Below are 14,542 nucleotides of genomic sequence, written 5' to 3'. Positions count from 1 at the left end.
CTTAGGAACTTGAAGATGCGTGGACTTCAAGTCCCAGAATTCCCCAGCCAGCTATGCTGGCTGGGGAATTCTGGGAGTTGAAGTCCACGCATCTTCAAGTTCCTAAGGTTGGGAAACACTGCCTTAGAGAATGTTTTTCAAAAAGGCCACCTTGACATCGGCAGCGGCCTGAGTCTTGCTCCGCCTCATTCTTCTCTAAGAGGAGAGAACGGCCGTTCCGCATTTTCTCTCTCTATAAGCAGGGGTGGGGGAAAACAACGGTCCTATTATGACTTGTGGACTTCAACTCCCAGAATTCTTGAGCCAGCGTGGCTGGCTCAGGAATTCTGGGAGTTGAAGTCCACAAGTAATAGGGCCCTCGGTTCCCCACCCCTGCACAGTATTCCTGATGAACTTTGAACCACCAAACATTTTCACCATAGAGCTGCGATAGTTAGACTGGACCAATCGGCCATTATAATGTACTATCGTCACGGGTGGCCGGGGGTGTGTGTGTGTTCTAATTCTAAGATTTCCAATTCTAAGGAAAGGCCGCGGCGGCAGGAAATTATGTTCTCAGCGGGTAGCGAGAATGGGGAAGGGGAGGCCCCAACTGGGCGTCGGCGTTGTGACACACTTTGCGTCACCTAGGCAACCAGGAAGGGGAAACAATCGCCGCTCCTCTTTCCGCTTCCTCTGAGGCTCGAAGGCGAGAGCTGCTCGGCTGGGTGCTGTTTACGGGACTTCCTCCTTTACGTTTCCTTGATCTCGGGACACCGCGCCGGACCGCTGCGCAGGAAAATAACCTGTCGCAAAGGTGAGTCATTACGGCCGTCTGCCGGGAAGGAGGTCGGAGCTCTGCCGTTCCCTCCCGAGGGTCCGTTAGGAAGCCAGGCTCGTGGCCGTTGGCCAGAGAGGAGCGAAGATTGCGTAGTTTAGCCGGCCGCCCACTCGTTCTGCCCTGGGAACCGTCGGCTCTCGCCTGTTTCCCCTCTTTTGTTAGGACCGACTCACATTTGTACGTTTCCCCTAATTTAACCTGATTGTTAAATTGTTACTGTGGAATTTCGGCAGCAGGGGTCGGCAACCTTGGCTCTTTTATGACTCGCGGACTTCAACTCCCAGAATTCCTGAGCCAGCTATGCTGGCTCAGGAATTCTGGGAGTTGAAGTCCGCGAGTCATAAAAGAGCCAAGGTTGCCGACCCCGGTCTATTATAACGCATTATTATTTACTGCATTATTTTGTGCCTTCGGGTCGGTTTTTGATTCCTGGGGTCTTCCTGAACTGCAGGGTTTTTTTGGCAAGGTTTTTCGGAAGTGGTTTGCGATTACAGGTAGTCCTCGACTTACGACAGTTCACTTAGTGACCATTCAAAGTTACAACGGCACTGAAAAAAATGTGACTTATGGCCGTTTTTTCACAGTTGCGACTTTTGTAGCATCCCCACGGTCAAGTGATCAACATTCAGATGCTTGGCAACGGGCTCGTATTTATGGCCGTTGCTGTGCGCCAAGGTCATGTGATCGCCTTTTGTGACCTTCTGACAAGCAAAGTCAGTGGGAAGCCAAGTTCACTTAACAACCAGGTTACTAACTTATGAACTGCGATGATTCACGAAACAACTGTGGCAAGAAAGGTGATAAAATGGGGCAAAAATCCCTTAACAAATGTCTCACTTAACAACATAATTTTTGGCCTCCATTGTGTTTGTAAGTCAAGGACTACCTGTGACTGACCCAAGGTTTCTCGGATGGCTTTGTATCTGAAGTGGAATTAAAATTCATGATCTTCCCATTTCCATCCTGATGCATTAACCAGTGCATTAAAGTGGTTCTTCTATGGCATATAGCTCTTAAAATTTTAGGTAATATGCATAGAGCAGTGTTTCTCAACCTCGGCAGTTTGAAGATGGGTGGACTTCAATTCCCAGAATTCCCCCGCCAACCATTTTCAAGCTGCCAAGGTTGAGAAACATTGCCATAGAATAAATGGAGTAATCATCTGATGTGTTCAGGTGGAGACTAGATAGCTATCTTGTTTGGAATGCTTTCATTTTAGATTAGCAATAGCACTTAGACTTATATATTGCTTCATAGTGCTTTACAGTCCTCTCTAAGCGGTTTACAGAGTCAGCATATTGCCCCCCAACAATCTGAATCTTCATTTTACCTACCTTGGAAGGATGGAAGGCTGAGTCAACCTTCCTCCATTCATAATTTTCATAGCTTGCCTTTCAGCAAGGTGCACAACATGTAGCCAGTTGAAAAATAATTAAAACTTAAGATAACCAATAGTTACATGCCTTTGTATAGTAAAAATTTAGAAAAAGCATAGTTAATGAAATCAATGAGTTTATGGCTACAAAACTCAAGTTCCATGCCCTTCCAAAATTGCCAGTAAAATACATTGTTAAAATCTGTAAAAGAGTAATATTTAAAATCTACATGTAACTAGATGATTTATGTATATTGAATAGGGGGATTGAATAGAGGTTAGAAGGCCTCTCTTCAGTTCAAGGATTACAATAGGTATCAGTTCTGAAGAAAGTGCATTTATTTTACTTCAACTCCAATTCAAGGTTCTACTTAGTTAGAATTGAATTGTTTCATTGTTGGGGGGGGCGCTCTGGAAAGGTTTTTTGAAGTCACCAAGGAACTCAATAAAGGACTGAAGAACTGAACTTCTCTACTTATAATTTCTGCTTATATGCCGTTTCCAATAATAAACATACTGATTATCACCTGAAGTTGTTTTGACACTTTTGCTGCAGTGCTTTGCAGGTCATTGAACTAAACCATTTTCTGATCTTTGATGATATATTGAACCACATGTTGACCACATGGACTTAGTTCGCTTACTCAGTAGAACACAGAAAAAGCAGACCAATATTAAAAGTAATGAAGCTTAGTATGTGCAAACGCATTTGCCAGATTTATAAGGGGGTTCATGAAGTACTCCATGAATAGTGATGCTTTCTCCTCTTCTCAGAGCTAACAAGTAGAAGGACAGTCCTTGGACATCATGGAGCCATTCATGGGCCAGGTACTGATTTGAGATGAAAGGGATGAAGCCTTCTGCCAAGGCTGTTATGGAAGAGGAGAAGAAAGGTATAGATGAGTTTTGGAAAAAACTTAATAGTGTGAGCATAATGGAACTTATCGATTTTATTTATGTATAACGTGTACTATTTTTATGTTTTTATTGGATATATTGTAAACAATTGGGAATGTTTGGGGAAATCTGGTGGTAAATTAGAACCATAAGTGAATGAATAATAATCATGTGACAAACATATTCAGTGTCTCTCTCCTTAGAAAGAATTTGGAATATATCATATTTTCTTGCTCTCTGTTGATTAGAGAGTTGTGAGTTTGTAATGATTTGTTAAAATCATGTTCATCTATAGCAGTTCCAGGTAGAAATAGATACTGTACTTTCTCTGTGAGTGTAAATTACCGATTCTGTCACTTTGCTTCTTTTTAATTTAGTAATTTTAAACTTAAATTATATTTAAATCTAAGAATGTGTCAGAGTTTGATTATAAAAGGGAAAAGAAAAGGAAGCAAAAGAAAATAGTCTAGTTTTATTTACAATGTAACTGCAGTGATGGATGCTTTAGCTGGCTAACTAATTGACCCATACTTGAAGTCATGGGTTCAAATAATAAGATTGCTTCTTTTTGACATTTTGCATAGCCACTTTGTTATTAGTCTTATTTTGTGTTAAATTTAATCTTAAGAGAGACTAGGTAAACAACTACAAAATGTAAATATTATTTGATTAATGTTTTTATTAGGAGAGTTGGTTTGATATAATGGTTAAGGTTAAGATTAATTCTGTAAATTGTATGCCCATCTTGGGCATGATGTCACGTAGGTGATTTTGGGCTAGTTATTTTCTCTTAGCTATGGCAAAGAAGGAAGCGGACATTTCTAAAAAGTTGTAGGGATTAGATCCAAGAAGTCACCAAAAGTCAACATTGGCCTGAAGGTGCACAGATGCACAAAATCATTCAGGCTATAGTTGCATATGTCTTGAGCCTATATTGGCTTTTTTAAATCTGTAAATATAAAAAAGGTATCTTGGTATCTCTCCCAAGCTGGAGATTCCCACTCCAAGTCAAAGCATAGGATGGAACAAGATGATGAAGAAGACTACAGGCAACTTCCCAAAAAGAAGCAGAAAGTTTCTGGTGAGTAGAATAGTATTCCCAATTCTCTGCTTGGCATAGATTAGGTGACCCCTATATATTTGTTTCCTTTGATGGCTTCCAGCTGATCCAATCAGTGGACTGATATTCTTGCTTTTTCTTCTATCTTTCCCTAATGCCAGTTTGAGGATTTTCAGTATTTAAGTGAGTTTTTTTCCCCAGATATAAAAGAAAAATCTCACATTTGCTTGCCTTTCTCCCAGGAAAAAGACAGTCAGTGGGAAAACAACCTAATTTGAAGTCCCCAAAGTGCTCTAGAAAGCCAGAACCATCAGCATATGTAGCAGGTAAGATGCAGAATCCCATATAAAGTCCTTGTAAGGAAGAATATATGAGTATTGTAGGAATAACAATTAAGAACTATCACAGTTTAGGACTTAATATTATTGGAAAGGGGGTCATACACCTTTCCACTTCCCAGTAGAATTGGAAAAGGAGACTTGGCACTTATATATGCAGCCAAAAAAGGATAACTATACTACCAAAGGCTTAGTAATACTGTCTATATAAATGCAGTACTAGAGATACCTACATAAAGATATAAGAAGAGAATCCTACCTAGTTCTTTCCAGGCAAAGGTCTGTGGAGATTCTCAGTCATCCAGGTCATGGTTATTTGTATTATTGTATTTGTATTATATTTGTATTATATTTTGATATTTATTGCCCTGTACGCCACCCCGAGTCCTTCGGGAGAAGGGCGGTATAAAAATTTAATAAATAAATAAAAAAATGGTTATACCAAAGGTGCTTTTTTCAAACAGCAGCTGGACTTCTTTGATTTTCCTTGAAGACATTTCATTTCATTTCTCCTCCAAGCTGTGGGGAAGGATTTATGATGCTGCTTCAATGGAGTAGAATGACAAAGTTGCTTCTCTTCTCTGTCTGTGGTGAAAGTGCTCCTACTGGATCTTTTTGTGGATTTGACAAAGGCCCAGTTGGGATATCCGCAAGTTTTGAGTGCTTCATTGATGTGTTTTTTGTTCTTTCTCTTTTTTCCTTCTGCTACAAGAAAAGAGCTTGCCCACTCCAAAGACAAAACACCCAGGCACAAATAGTGCAGTGCTGCTGTATGTGCAGTGTAATGCAGTGAGGCATGTGCAGACTTGTACATTGGGGAAACAAAATCTCCTGTTTACAATGCAGTCCTTTCAGCAGTCCCAAGATGGTTCCATACTCATTTGCACTCTGAATCAGGTACTCTGAAAACATAGATTAACCCCCAGGTGATTTTAATGACTCTCATAATGTTAACAACTGGCTGACTGAAAAGAGTATAAAACCTTCCTTTCCCAGTTAGAACTGAAGAAGCTTCTCGGAGAAGCAAAACATCTTCAAGAAAAAGCAAGAAAGTCATTTGAAGAAAAAAAACACCTTTGGGACATTTTCAGGCAAAGCTATTTTTGCAGAAAATTGCAAAACAATTTTATTTTGGAAAGCAAGGTGTTCTAGACACATATGGAACCAATACAAATTTTCTCTAATGTTCATTAGAACTCATTCCTATGCATGTCAAATTGCAGCCTAAATCTTTCCGAGACAATAGCCTAATCATCTTGTAGCTGACAAAAGACATATCAAGTCCAGTAATGCTTTACCAAATTTGTCTATGGTAATTCTCAATCAAATTCTTTACCAAATTCTTGTTTGATAGAGGAACACATTGGGAGATACTGGGTTGTCTTTTGCTGGAAATTATTTGACACAACTGGCTCTCTATTAATGCTGTAAGTTGGATCCTGAATTCATCAAGGTTTGATCTAGAATCACTGCCAAGATCATTTGAAATTCATTGGCTCTGCTTCCATAAGCAGGACATGAACTTTGTTCCTTTGCAGTGGCTGGAATGTAGAAGTACTCTGCTTCTAAACCAGGAAGTAGCCCATTCAAGCATAATGAACACATGCTTCCTTTGCTTGTCCTAGATCTCCCAGCCTACTGCACCATGCCTGATTTTGTATTCATATCCCCCTCTTTACTTGCCACTTCTCTAAACTAAACTGCCCCTGACCATTTTTATTGTGATGGAGGTGCTTTAACCCTGCCATTTTGGTGGTTCTGTTCTGACCTTGTTGCTCTTTAAAAGGAAAGCCCAGTTGGGTTACCTACAGAGAAGATTAAAATGTTGAATCATCACCATCCTGTGCTCTGGCAGGAAGCTTAGAAGAGCAGTGGTACTTGGAGATTCTGGACAAGGGCCGTGTATCTTGCCCAATCTGCCGATCTGTAGTGAGGAAGACAGTGGAAGGATTGAAAAAGCATATGGCAAATTGCCACCAGGTGAGGAGATGGGAAATACAATCCTTAGGAATTCTGTTATGCCATCAAAAAAAGGTCCAGCTGTTCCAACATTTCATCTTTAGTCTGGGTGATCAGACGGTTATTTCCCTAACACATCCCAAACCATGTTTCCTTTGTCTTTTGAAGTTCTGGTTAGTGTACAATGGCTTACGTATAATGAAAATGGTCAGGATGAGATAATACATTAGAATTCTAGCTTTCTATGTTTTTCGGGTGGGCTCCTCCCTCTTTATTGATTTTTTTTTGAACTAAAAAATACCAAATATGTATTTCTTCATGCAGAAGAGATCCAAAAGTTTATCATTTCGATTGCTTATTTCCAGTTTTTACCTTCTTTTTACCATAACTGCACAATGTAAAAAAGTGCAATAGCATGATAAACATGTCTAAAGATATTAGTTTTCAGCTTTATTTTAAAATTTGGTTCTCCAAAGTGAAATTACATTTTATTGTTAATGTATGTTGAATGAATATTCCCTGGTAAGTCATTATTAGTTCAGATTCAACAATGCAATTGTAATACTGGGACTTTTCCCCTTTATGTATTGTTTCTTTATTGAATTGCATTTGCCTTTAAGTTCAAAATCCATATTCTGACATGTATACATGTGTGCAAGAAAGGTGTTTTAGGTGAAGCTCCTCTAAATTATATAGAATGAAGATATTCTATAATGCTAAGATTGGACATCGTTCAGTACCATTGAATGGAGGGAGAGGTAGGAGAGCACATAATTATTGCAGCTTAAACTCTCAGCTGTCTTAACACTTTCTATTCCTAGGAGATGTTCACATGTCAGCACTGTGGGAAACAATTGCGGTCTCTTGCAGGAATGAAGTATCACATCATGGCAGATCACAACAGCCTGGTATGGTGCAAAGAATATATGTATAAAAAGTCTTTTCTAGGAAGGACCTTTGGGCTACTAAGATAGTCAACTTGAACATTTATGCTACCCAGCACTTGGAAAATGGGTGTGACACCCACCCACCCCCAACCCCCCAACAACAGTTTGTTGCATTGCTAAAATAATAGCTCAGTACTTTGTTCAGAAACCCCTGTCAGGTCACATGCCTCAGCAGTTCTGAAAACCAAGAAATTTCTCATGTAGCCCAGTTGGGAGAATGGACTAAGATCCAAGGTCCTCCTGACTGACTTGCAAGATTTTCATCTTTCATTGCCTACCTTGTTTTTTCTTTGTAAGTAAACTTCCTTTGGTTTGCTGTAAATGATAGCCTTAGATTACCGTAATTTTTCCCTTCTCTGCTTTTATGCAGCCAATTAGGAAGGAAGCCGGCCAGTTAGATAAGCAGAGTGAGCGTGAATGTTTGCGGAGAGTCCTGAAGCGCATGGGCAAACTCAAGTGCACAAGAGAGGTGAGCTTTGGCTACTAAGGCTGAGGGACATCTTTACAGCTCAAATGGACTTTCCCAAGTCCTAAGAAGATTATCTTTTGCCTGTTCTTGAGGGGAGTGGTGGACCAGTGGATTAGACTCGTCTTCCAGATTTCTGACCATAGGTGGGGGAAAATTTATGCACCTGTTTTTTTTCCTCTCTCTCTTGACTCAGGAACTGACCACTGTTTTTCTCTGCCTTCTTCTACAGGGATGTACAGGCAGCTTCACCAGCATAATGGGGTATCTCTACCACACACAGAAATGTGGAAAAGCAGCTGCCGAACTGGAGAAGATGGCTTTAAAATGCCATCACTGCAATAAAGCATATCGGTCCAAGGCAGGCCTTGTTTATCACTTGAAGTCTGAGCATGGACCTGTGAGTTCTTTGGGTAGTGAAACTGGGGAGAATGGCTGGGGAACTGATAAGCTTCTGAGCGCCTTTTAATCTGTCTCTGGATTGCTTCACCTTCACAAGTCATCACAAGGATTTCAAGTCTTCCCCCACCCCAGAAAAAGCACTTATTAGGGCACAAGATAATTGTGGAGTGGGGAGGAAAAAGCCGAGGACCACAATAGTATTCAGAAATGCTGTTGTGTCATAGTATTTCTGACTCAATAATAAGATTCAGTTCTTATCATTCAACTCTCTTCCCAGGTCTTTGAATAGTGTAAACGATTGGCTTTTCTTGTCAGGTGTCATTTCTCCACGAAGACAGCAGGCCAACCCATATGAAGGACTCAAGCATGGAATCAAACAGCATAGGTAGAATCCAGAGGAAGTCTGCTAAGGTGGCTGCCTACTACCTGCATGAATTGGCCAATGAAGAACTTGTAAAGGAGTGGCCAAAGAGGAAAGTCTTGCAGGATCTTGTTCCTGATGATCGGAAGGTACAAGATTTGCATGTTCTATAAAGAGGAATACGTCCAAGGTCTGTAGCTAAGAAATGAAAGACCACAAGTAAAAATTCTTAACTGCTTGAGAGGAGCAAACCGGTGCTTGGGGCACATCGTTTTATTGCAGTTTTGTAACTTCAGGTCAGTGGAGCATCCATGGCAACAGTTCTATTGCAGGCTATGACCGTACAAAGTTCTGGGAAGAGCTGCTTTTCCTTATTCCTTCAGACAGTGATTGGGCCATTCCAGGATGAGAGGGACATTTGCAGTTCTTGAAATATAATTTGCCCTGTTTTTGAGATTACCTTATGAAATAATCCTAAATCTTTGTTCATAACTGAGTATCCAAGCTGATTTATTTGCATCTTTCTTGGAATGTTGCACACATGGAGAGAAGCAAAGAGACACTATAGATTTGCTATCAAATCCTCGGGAATTAGACCTGAACTAAATAGAAGATTGTTAAACTATTAAATCACACAGAGTTAGTGCAAGTCAGGCTTTGTTTAAATTATATGTACAAAAGCAGCTCTTCTATGACTCGAAGTAACATTTTCCATTCTTTCTATGGGGTATGCAAGACTATTTGGGGTGATGTTTATGGTTAGAATTTATCACTGGAAGGATTTTGTGCATCGTTCCCAAGACTTTGGTGACTAGCATTTGTCTGTCCCTTTTCTCGAGGAAGTTGTTAGTTCTTAGTGTGGTTTTGTCTTGGTACTCATGATTTTTTTTTTTGAAATGTAGTGTTTTTTTAGAATTGTAAACTACCCAGAGTCTTTTTAGAAATTAGGCATCTTGAAATGTAATAAATAACCCATTCCGGTTGGCTATAGCCTTGCTAACAGTTTCTATCTTTTATGTTAGATTTTTAAAACCCTAAGTCCTAACTCCTAACCCCAATATGCATAGTTGCTGGGATATGGTATGGCAAATTGAAATTCATCTGCCTGAATGTATGCTGTGAGCTCGATTAGGCACTGATCTTGCCTGACATCAAAGCTCTTTAAGAGGGGATGATTGACTTGAACACAGTAGGTTGAAAGGGCAGCTTCATGTACAAAGACTGTATAGAGATGACAGCATCAGCTCCTGAACTCTAGTTTTTGCTTTTGTTCTGTTCTCCTGTCTCAGCTGAAATATACTCGGCCGGGGATGCCTGCTGTGAGCCAGGAGGTTCTGTGCAAGTGGAGGTCAGAAATAAAGACATACAGACGGGTCCATTGCCCCAACCAGGTAACCATAGCCCCTGCCAGGTAAGATTGAATTTGGTGAGCAGGAAAGTATGGTTTGCAGTTGAAACTATTATTTTTTCTCATGGCAATGTCATTAGAAATGTAGTCGTGATTAATTGATCCGATGGAACAGTTTTATTCTATTTCCAAACTGGCCCAATACGTAAAAAACATCTGTGGAAAACCTGCAGATCTGTGAACCTTTTATTACTTTCTGTCATGTATCCTCTACAGGCACAAAGGAAAGCCTCTCTCCATAAGCACACCAACTAATTAATGATCGTTATAGCTTGTGTGAAATCCTTTTTCTTCATAGTTATCAGCCTAGGTCGCTCAGTCTTTACATAGTGACCTTATTTCTGTTTTGTTTCTCTCAAGGGTTGTGAGTGTGTCTACAGCAGCATCTCTGGTCTTAAGGCCCATCTGGGCAATTGCACCCTGGTATGTATCAGTAGACAAGCTGTATGGAGGCCTTCTCCACTGTTGCCAAGAAAAGTCCTAGGCAGAACCAGGGGAAAACCAGGCATACAGTCAGTTCCAATGTCTTTTCTGCCAGATCTGTCCTCTCCAAAAGATTCATATTTTGTATGTGAGACTTTGCCCGCTTAAGTGATATCAGTATAGCTCCCTCACTTAGTTTGTGGGAAATATTACCTTTGAGGACAGAAAGATCATTTTATTTTTCCTCCAGGCCATTTCACTCTGGCCTTTTCATGAATAAAAAGGTAAAGGTTCCCTCGCACACGCATGCTAGTCGTTTCCAACTGTAGGGGCCAGTGCTCATCTCCGTTTCAAAGCCGAAGAGCCAGCGCTTGTCCGAGGACGTCTCCGTGGTCACTAGACGCCAAAGGCGCACGGAACACTGTTACCTTCCCACTGTAGTGGTCCCTATTTTTCTACTTGCATTTTTACATGCTTTCGAACTGCTAGGTTGGCAGAAGCTGGGACGAGTAACAGGCGCTCACTCTTTTTACGCGGCACTCGGGATTCAACCCGCCAAACTGCCGACCATCTGATCGACAAGCTCAGCGTCCTAACCCACTGAGCCACCGCGTCCCTTTTTTCATGAATAGGGAAAGGTTTATCATGTTTTAAATATGATCAACATGATCCAGAGGAAAGCCACAATATTACAGAATTCACCAGAATAAAACCTCTTGCCCAGTCTCACTTCTTTTCCTTATTGTTCACTGTCACTGCTAGGAATGCTAATGATTTTTGTCTTTCCTCAATTACAGGGTGAGTTCGTGGCTGGGAAGTACAAGTGCTTGCTTTGTGAGAAGGAGTTTGTGTCCGAGAGTGGGGTCAAGTACCATATAAACACTGTGCACTCTGAGGTGAGGAGCTGGTCTCAAAAGCATGGACCTGTTTGTGTTTGCACACACTCCATGGCTTTAAGCCTTTTTTTCTGCCTTTTTTTCCATGGGTGGGAGAGGGAAAGGGTTCAAACTTCCCTTTTCCTGTGGTATGAGTCGAGGTCATCAGTGTGCGCCCAGTGTTTGTATTGCGCCTCTTCCCCTCAGGACTGGTTTGATAACACAAACAGCACTAAGAGCTTTGAAAAACTGGTAAAGCTGCAGCAAAAGGAAGTTGAACAAAAAAGGCAACGCAAGAAGCACGTGTCCAGTCGGAGCCGTAAGAAGAAGCTGCGGAACGCCACTCCAAAGAAATCACCCAGGCTAGCACCAGATCAGAACCAACGGCAGGAGGTCAAAGTCAGCCATTCTAAGATGGCAGACTGTGAAAGTAGGAGCCTGGAAGAAGAGGATTCTGTCCCTTTGAAGTTCAGTCACCGAAGGGCGAAGAAATAGCCTCCTGCAGGAATTTCTGCTTTGCAGGACAGGTACAGCAGGAGCATCTTATACTTAGGGAGCATGTACTTAGCAAAACCTGGGAGAAGGAGGAGAGAGGAGAGAGGGGATTGGTTTGAGGAGTGAAATCAAACTACTAACAGTCCTGCTAGTTACTACTTGGCAACTTTAAGAGGTATGGGCTTGCTGGCTGAGGAATTTTGGGAATTGGAAGTCCATACCTCTTAAAATTGCCATGATTGAGAAATGCTGTAACAGATGAAATCTGGCCATTTGGAAATAGTAAATTTTCCCACGTTTTTCAGAGACATTCCGTTGCACACTACAGGAGAAAATGTATTAAGTTCTCAAATATAATATATAAGAATTTAGCAGGGATAGGACTTGGGAATCAATAGATCTCAATCGTTTACCCTGCTTCCCAAATCCTGACTTCAACTACTTAAGGCTTTTTTCCTTTGAAATGTTTCAGCATCTGCAGTTCCTAACGCTTGGGAAGGAGAAGGGGGAATGTTCCATCTACCCTAAGAGACAGATATAAGTAAATTGGAATAGATGTAAGATTTTTCCATGGTCAACAGTCCACATTTTCTTTTTAAGGGACCGTTAAAAGTGATTGCAGTTGCAGTTTTGACACTTGGAAATACTAAAGACATGTTTCTCAATCACAGGCACCTGGAAATAGGAAAGAGAAGAGATTCTTGACTTGAATTCACCTCTTTCAAGTTCAGTGAAGGTAGAGAGCAGAGTATCTGGGAGAAGAACTGGTCAACAGCATGAGTAAGAAGACTTTCCTGAAATTCCACTGTTCCAGTCTAGTTGCAGTAAAACAAGATCTTTTACATATTGTTATATATTGAGCCAGGTGCTTGCACAGGATTAACTTGCAACATAAGCTTATGAAATATTATATCACATAGAAAATAAAGTTACTAATCACTCTAGTTGTGTGTTGTTTTTTTAGTGTCAAAATTATAATTTATTGTTACTATATAATAAAAAGCAAACAAGAATTCCTTCCAATGAATTTAATACAGGAGTAGAGAATCTACATAAATGAGCTGCACTCATCTAGTGAGTGATTACATTTAACTCAAATTGATCTGGCCTTGTTTGTGGTTAAGTTCCCTTGTATTATGCAAAAGTATTTCCTGAGTAATTGATGGAGCTTTTTTGGGAACTCTTTTCCCACCTTACAGAGTTTCATGCCCTCCTCCCCACCCCTCTATCACGGGTCAGTCATTTTCCCCATAGATCTCCTTCAGGAAGCAGCCGATCAAGGGCCTTTCTATGCGGAAGCCGTGTGGTTCCACCCTGAAAGTGGGTGCCATTTTGGGAGCAGGCCCCATGCGAACAGGGAAGATGCACTAGGTCTTCCTGATTCTTCTCCACCACTGAGGCATCCCATGCTCCACCTAACAACCTGCACAGTTGCTTAACCACAACAGCAAAAGCAGGGATTAGGATCATGAAGTGAGGCAATCAAGTGAGTGCTTCACTTAATAATGAGCACAACCTGCAAACATAATTGGCAGGCTCTATGGTCCTACATCATATGTAGTAATGCTAGTAAAGCTCCCCAAGGGAGTACACAAGGGGATTATTTCTCTTGACAGACCAACGTAACTTCAGGACCGCTTGCAGATAACAATTTAGCCTCAAGTTAAGGAGTTCCAACATATTACGGGTATTGGGAAGGTCCTTGTTTGGGATAATTAAAAATCAGAGCAGCATGTCATGAAAGCATTAACCCCACTCAGTAGGTCTGGCATTACTTTCCCCTTTCTTTAAAACAGTCCCCAACAGGACTGCTATGTCAGCTTTATCCCTCGGCCTCCATGGATTATATATTAACCTGTCCTTCCCTTTGTATACCGAGTCTTTCTCTGGCAATGTGAAACTGTAATCATGCAGTAGAACAAATTCTCTTGGGCAAAGTATTCAGTCAAGCCCAATTGGTTCGCATTACAATTTTATTAGCCTCGGGAAAAGAATAATCAGACAACATAAACGAACAAGTTAAACACTAAATGATCTAAACAAAGAGCTATTAAATCTATTAGTATATGTAGGCTACATGAATCAGTGCAGAATTCCATAAAAAATGACTCCTGTGATAATGGAAAAGAGGAATTTGATGCCCACTCATATTCACACATGCTCAGGGCTTTTTTTCTCATAGAACGCTCAGAACGGAGTTCCGGCACCTTTTTTGGATGGAACCTTGTAGGGTAGGCAAGGCGGGTTGTATGACATGTGTGAGTTCCGGCACGTTTTTCTTTTACAAAAAAAGCACTGCACATGCTTAACTTGATTTCTGAATGAATCTTTTTTGTTAAGTTTGCATAATACAGGGTCTCATCAGTTGGCCAAATATGCTACATTTGCAAAGCCTAAGGGCTGATACTAACCATACACCCTATGCTGTGTCAATGCATTTTCTAGTCCTTTATTGACTTAATAGCAGCTGAGATACTGTTCTAGAGGGCAGGTTTCTGAAACTGAGAAACTTGCATGTAAACTGACATATGGGAGATGAAAAGCAATAATACTCCAACTGTATAGAAGGGATAAATTTGAGGATATTTTCAATGCTATCCTGGTAGGAGATGTTCATCCTGCTGGTGTGCCCGGAGGATGCTTGGTACTGTCAATGTTTGGGTTGAAGAATCCTAAGTGAAGGAATGAGGGGGCTGGTTTCACTTAGCAGTCATGA

General features: G+C 40.9%; 1 protein-coding gene across 3 annotated transcripts; it reads left to right on the top strand.

Annotated features, from left to right (window-relative positions):
• Positions 1-642: 642 nt before the first annotated feature.
• ZNF512 (zinc finger protein 512) lies at positions 643-12,770 on the top strand. Of its 3 annotated transcripts, none has more exons than XM_083376147.1 (14): positions 643-796; positions 2,970-3,088; positions 4,081-4,173; positions 4,395-4,478; positions 6,346-6,470; positions 7,271-7,357; positions 7,767-7,865; positions 8,095-8,262; positions 8,580-8,774; positions 9,915-10,016; positions 10,394-10,456; positions 11,254-11,352; positions 11,539-11,858; positions 12,498-12,770. In XM_083376147.1, the coding sequence occupies exons 2-13, from the start codon at positions 3,037-3,039 to the stop codon at positions 11,824-11,826; spliced, it is 1,455 nt and encodes a 484-aa protein (XP_083232273.1). In that variant the 5' UTR covers positions 643-796; positions 2,970-3,036; the 3' UTR covers positions 11,827-11,858; positions 12,498-12,770. The 3 variants fall into 3 exon arrangements, with proteins under 3 accessions (XP_083232273.1, XP_083232274.1, XP_083232275.1); XM_083376148.1 differs by lacking the exon at positions 12,498-12,770 and adding an exon at positions 12,299-12,491; XM_083376149.1 differs by lacking the exon at positions 12,498-12,770 and having other exon boundaries at positions 9,915-10,036; positions 11,539-11,776.
• Positions 12,771-14,542: the final 1,772 nt, after the last annotated feature.

The sequence above is a fragment of the Vipera ursinii genome (genome assembly GCF_947247035.1).
Source record: "Vipera ursinii genome assembly, chromosome: 1".
NCBI lineage: Eukaryota > Metazoa > Chordata > Lepidosauria > Squamata > Viperidae > Vipera > Vipera ursinii.
The sequence above is the reverse complement of the archived record's forward strand: the minus strand, read 5'-3'. Positions and strand labels throughout refer to the sequence as shown.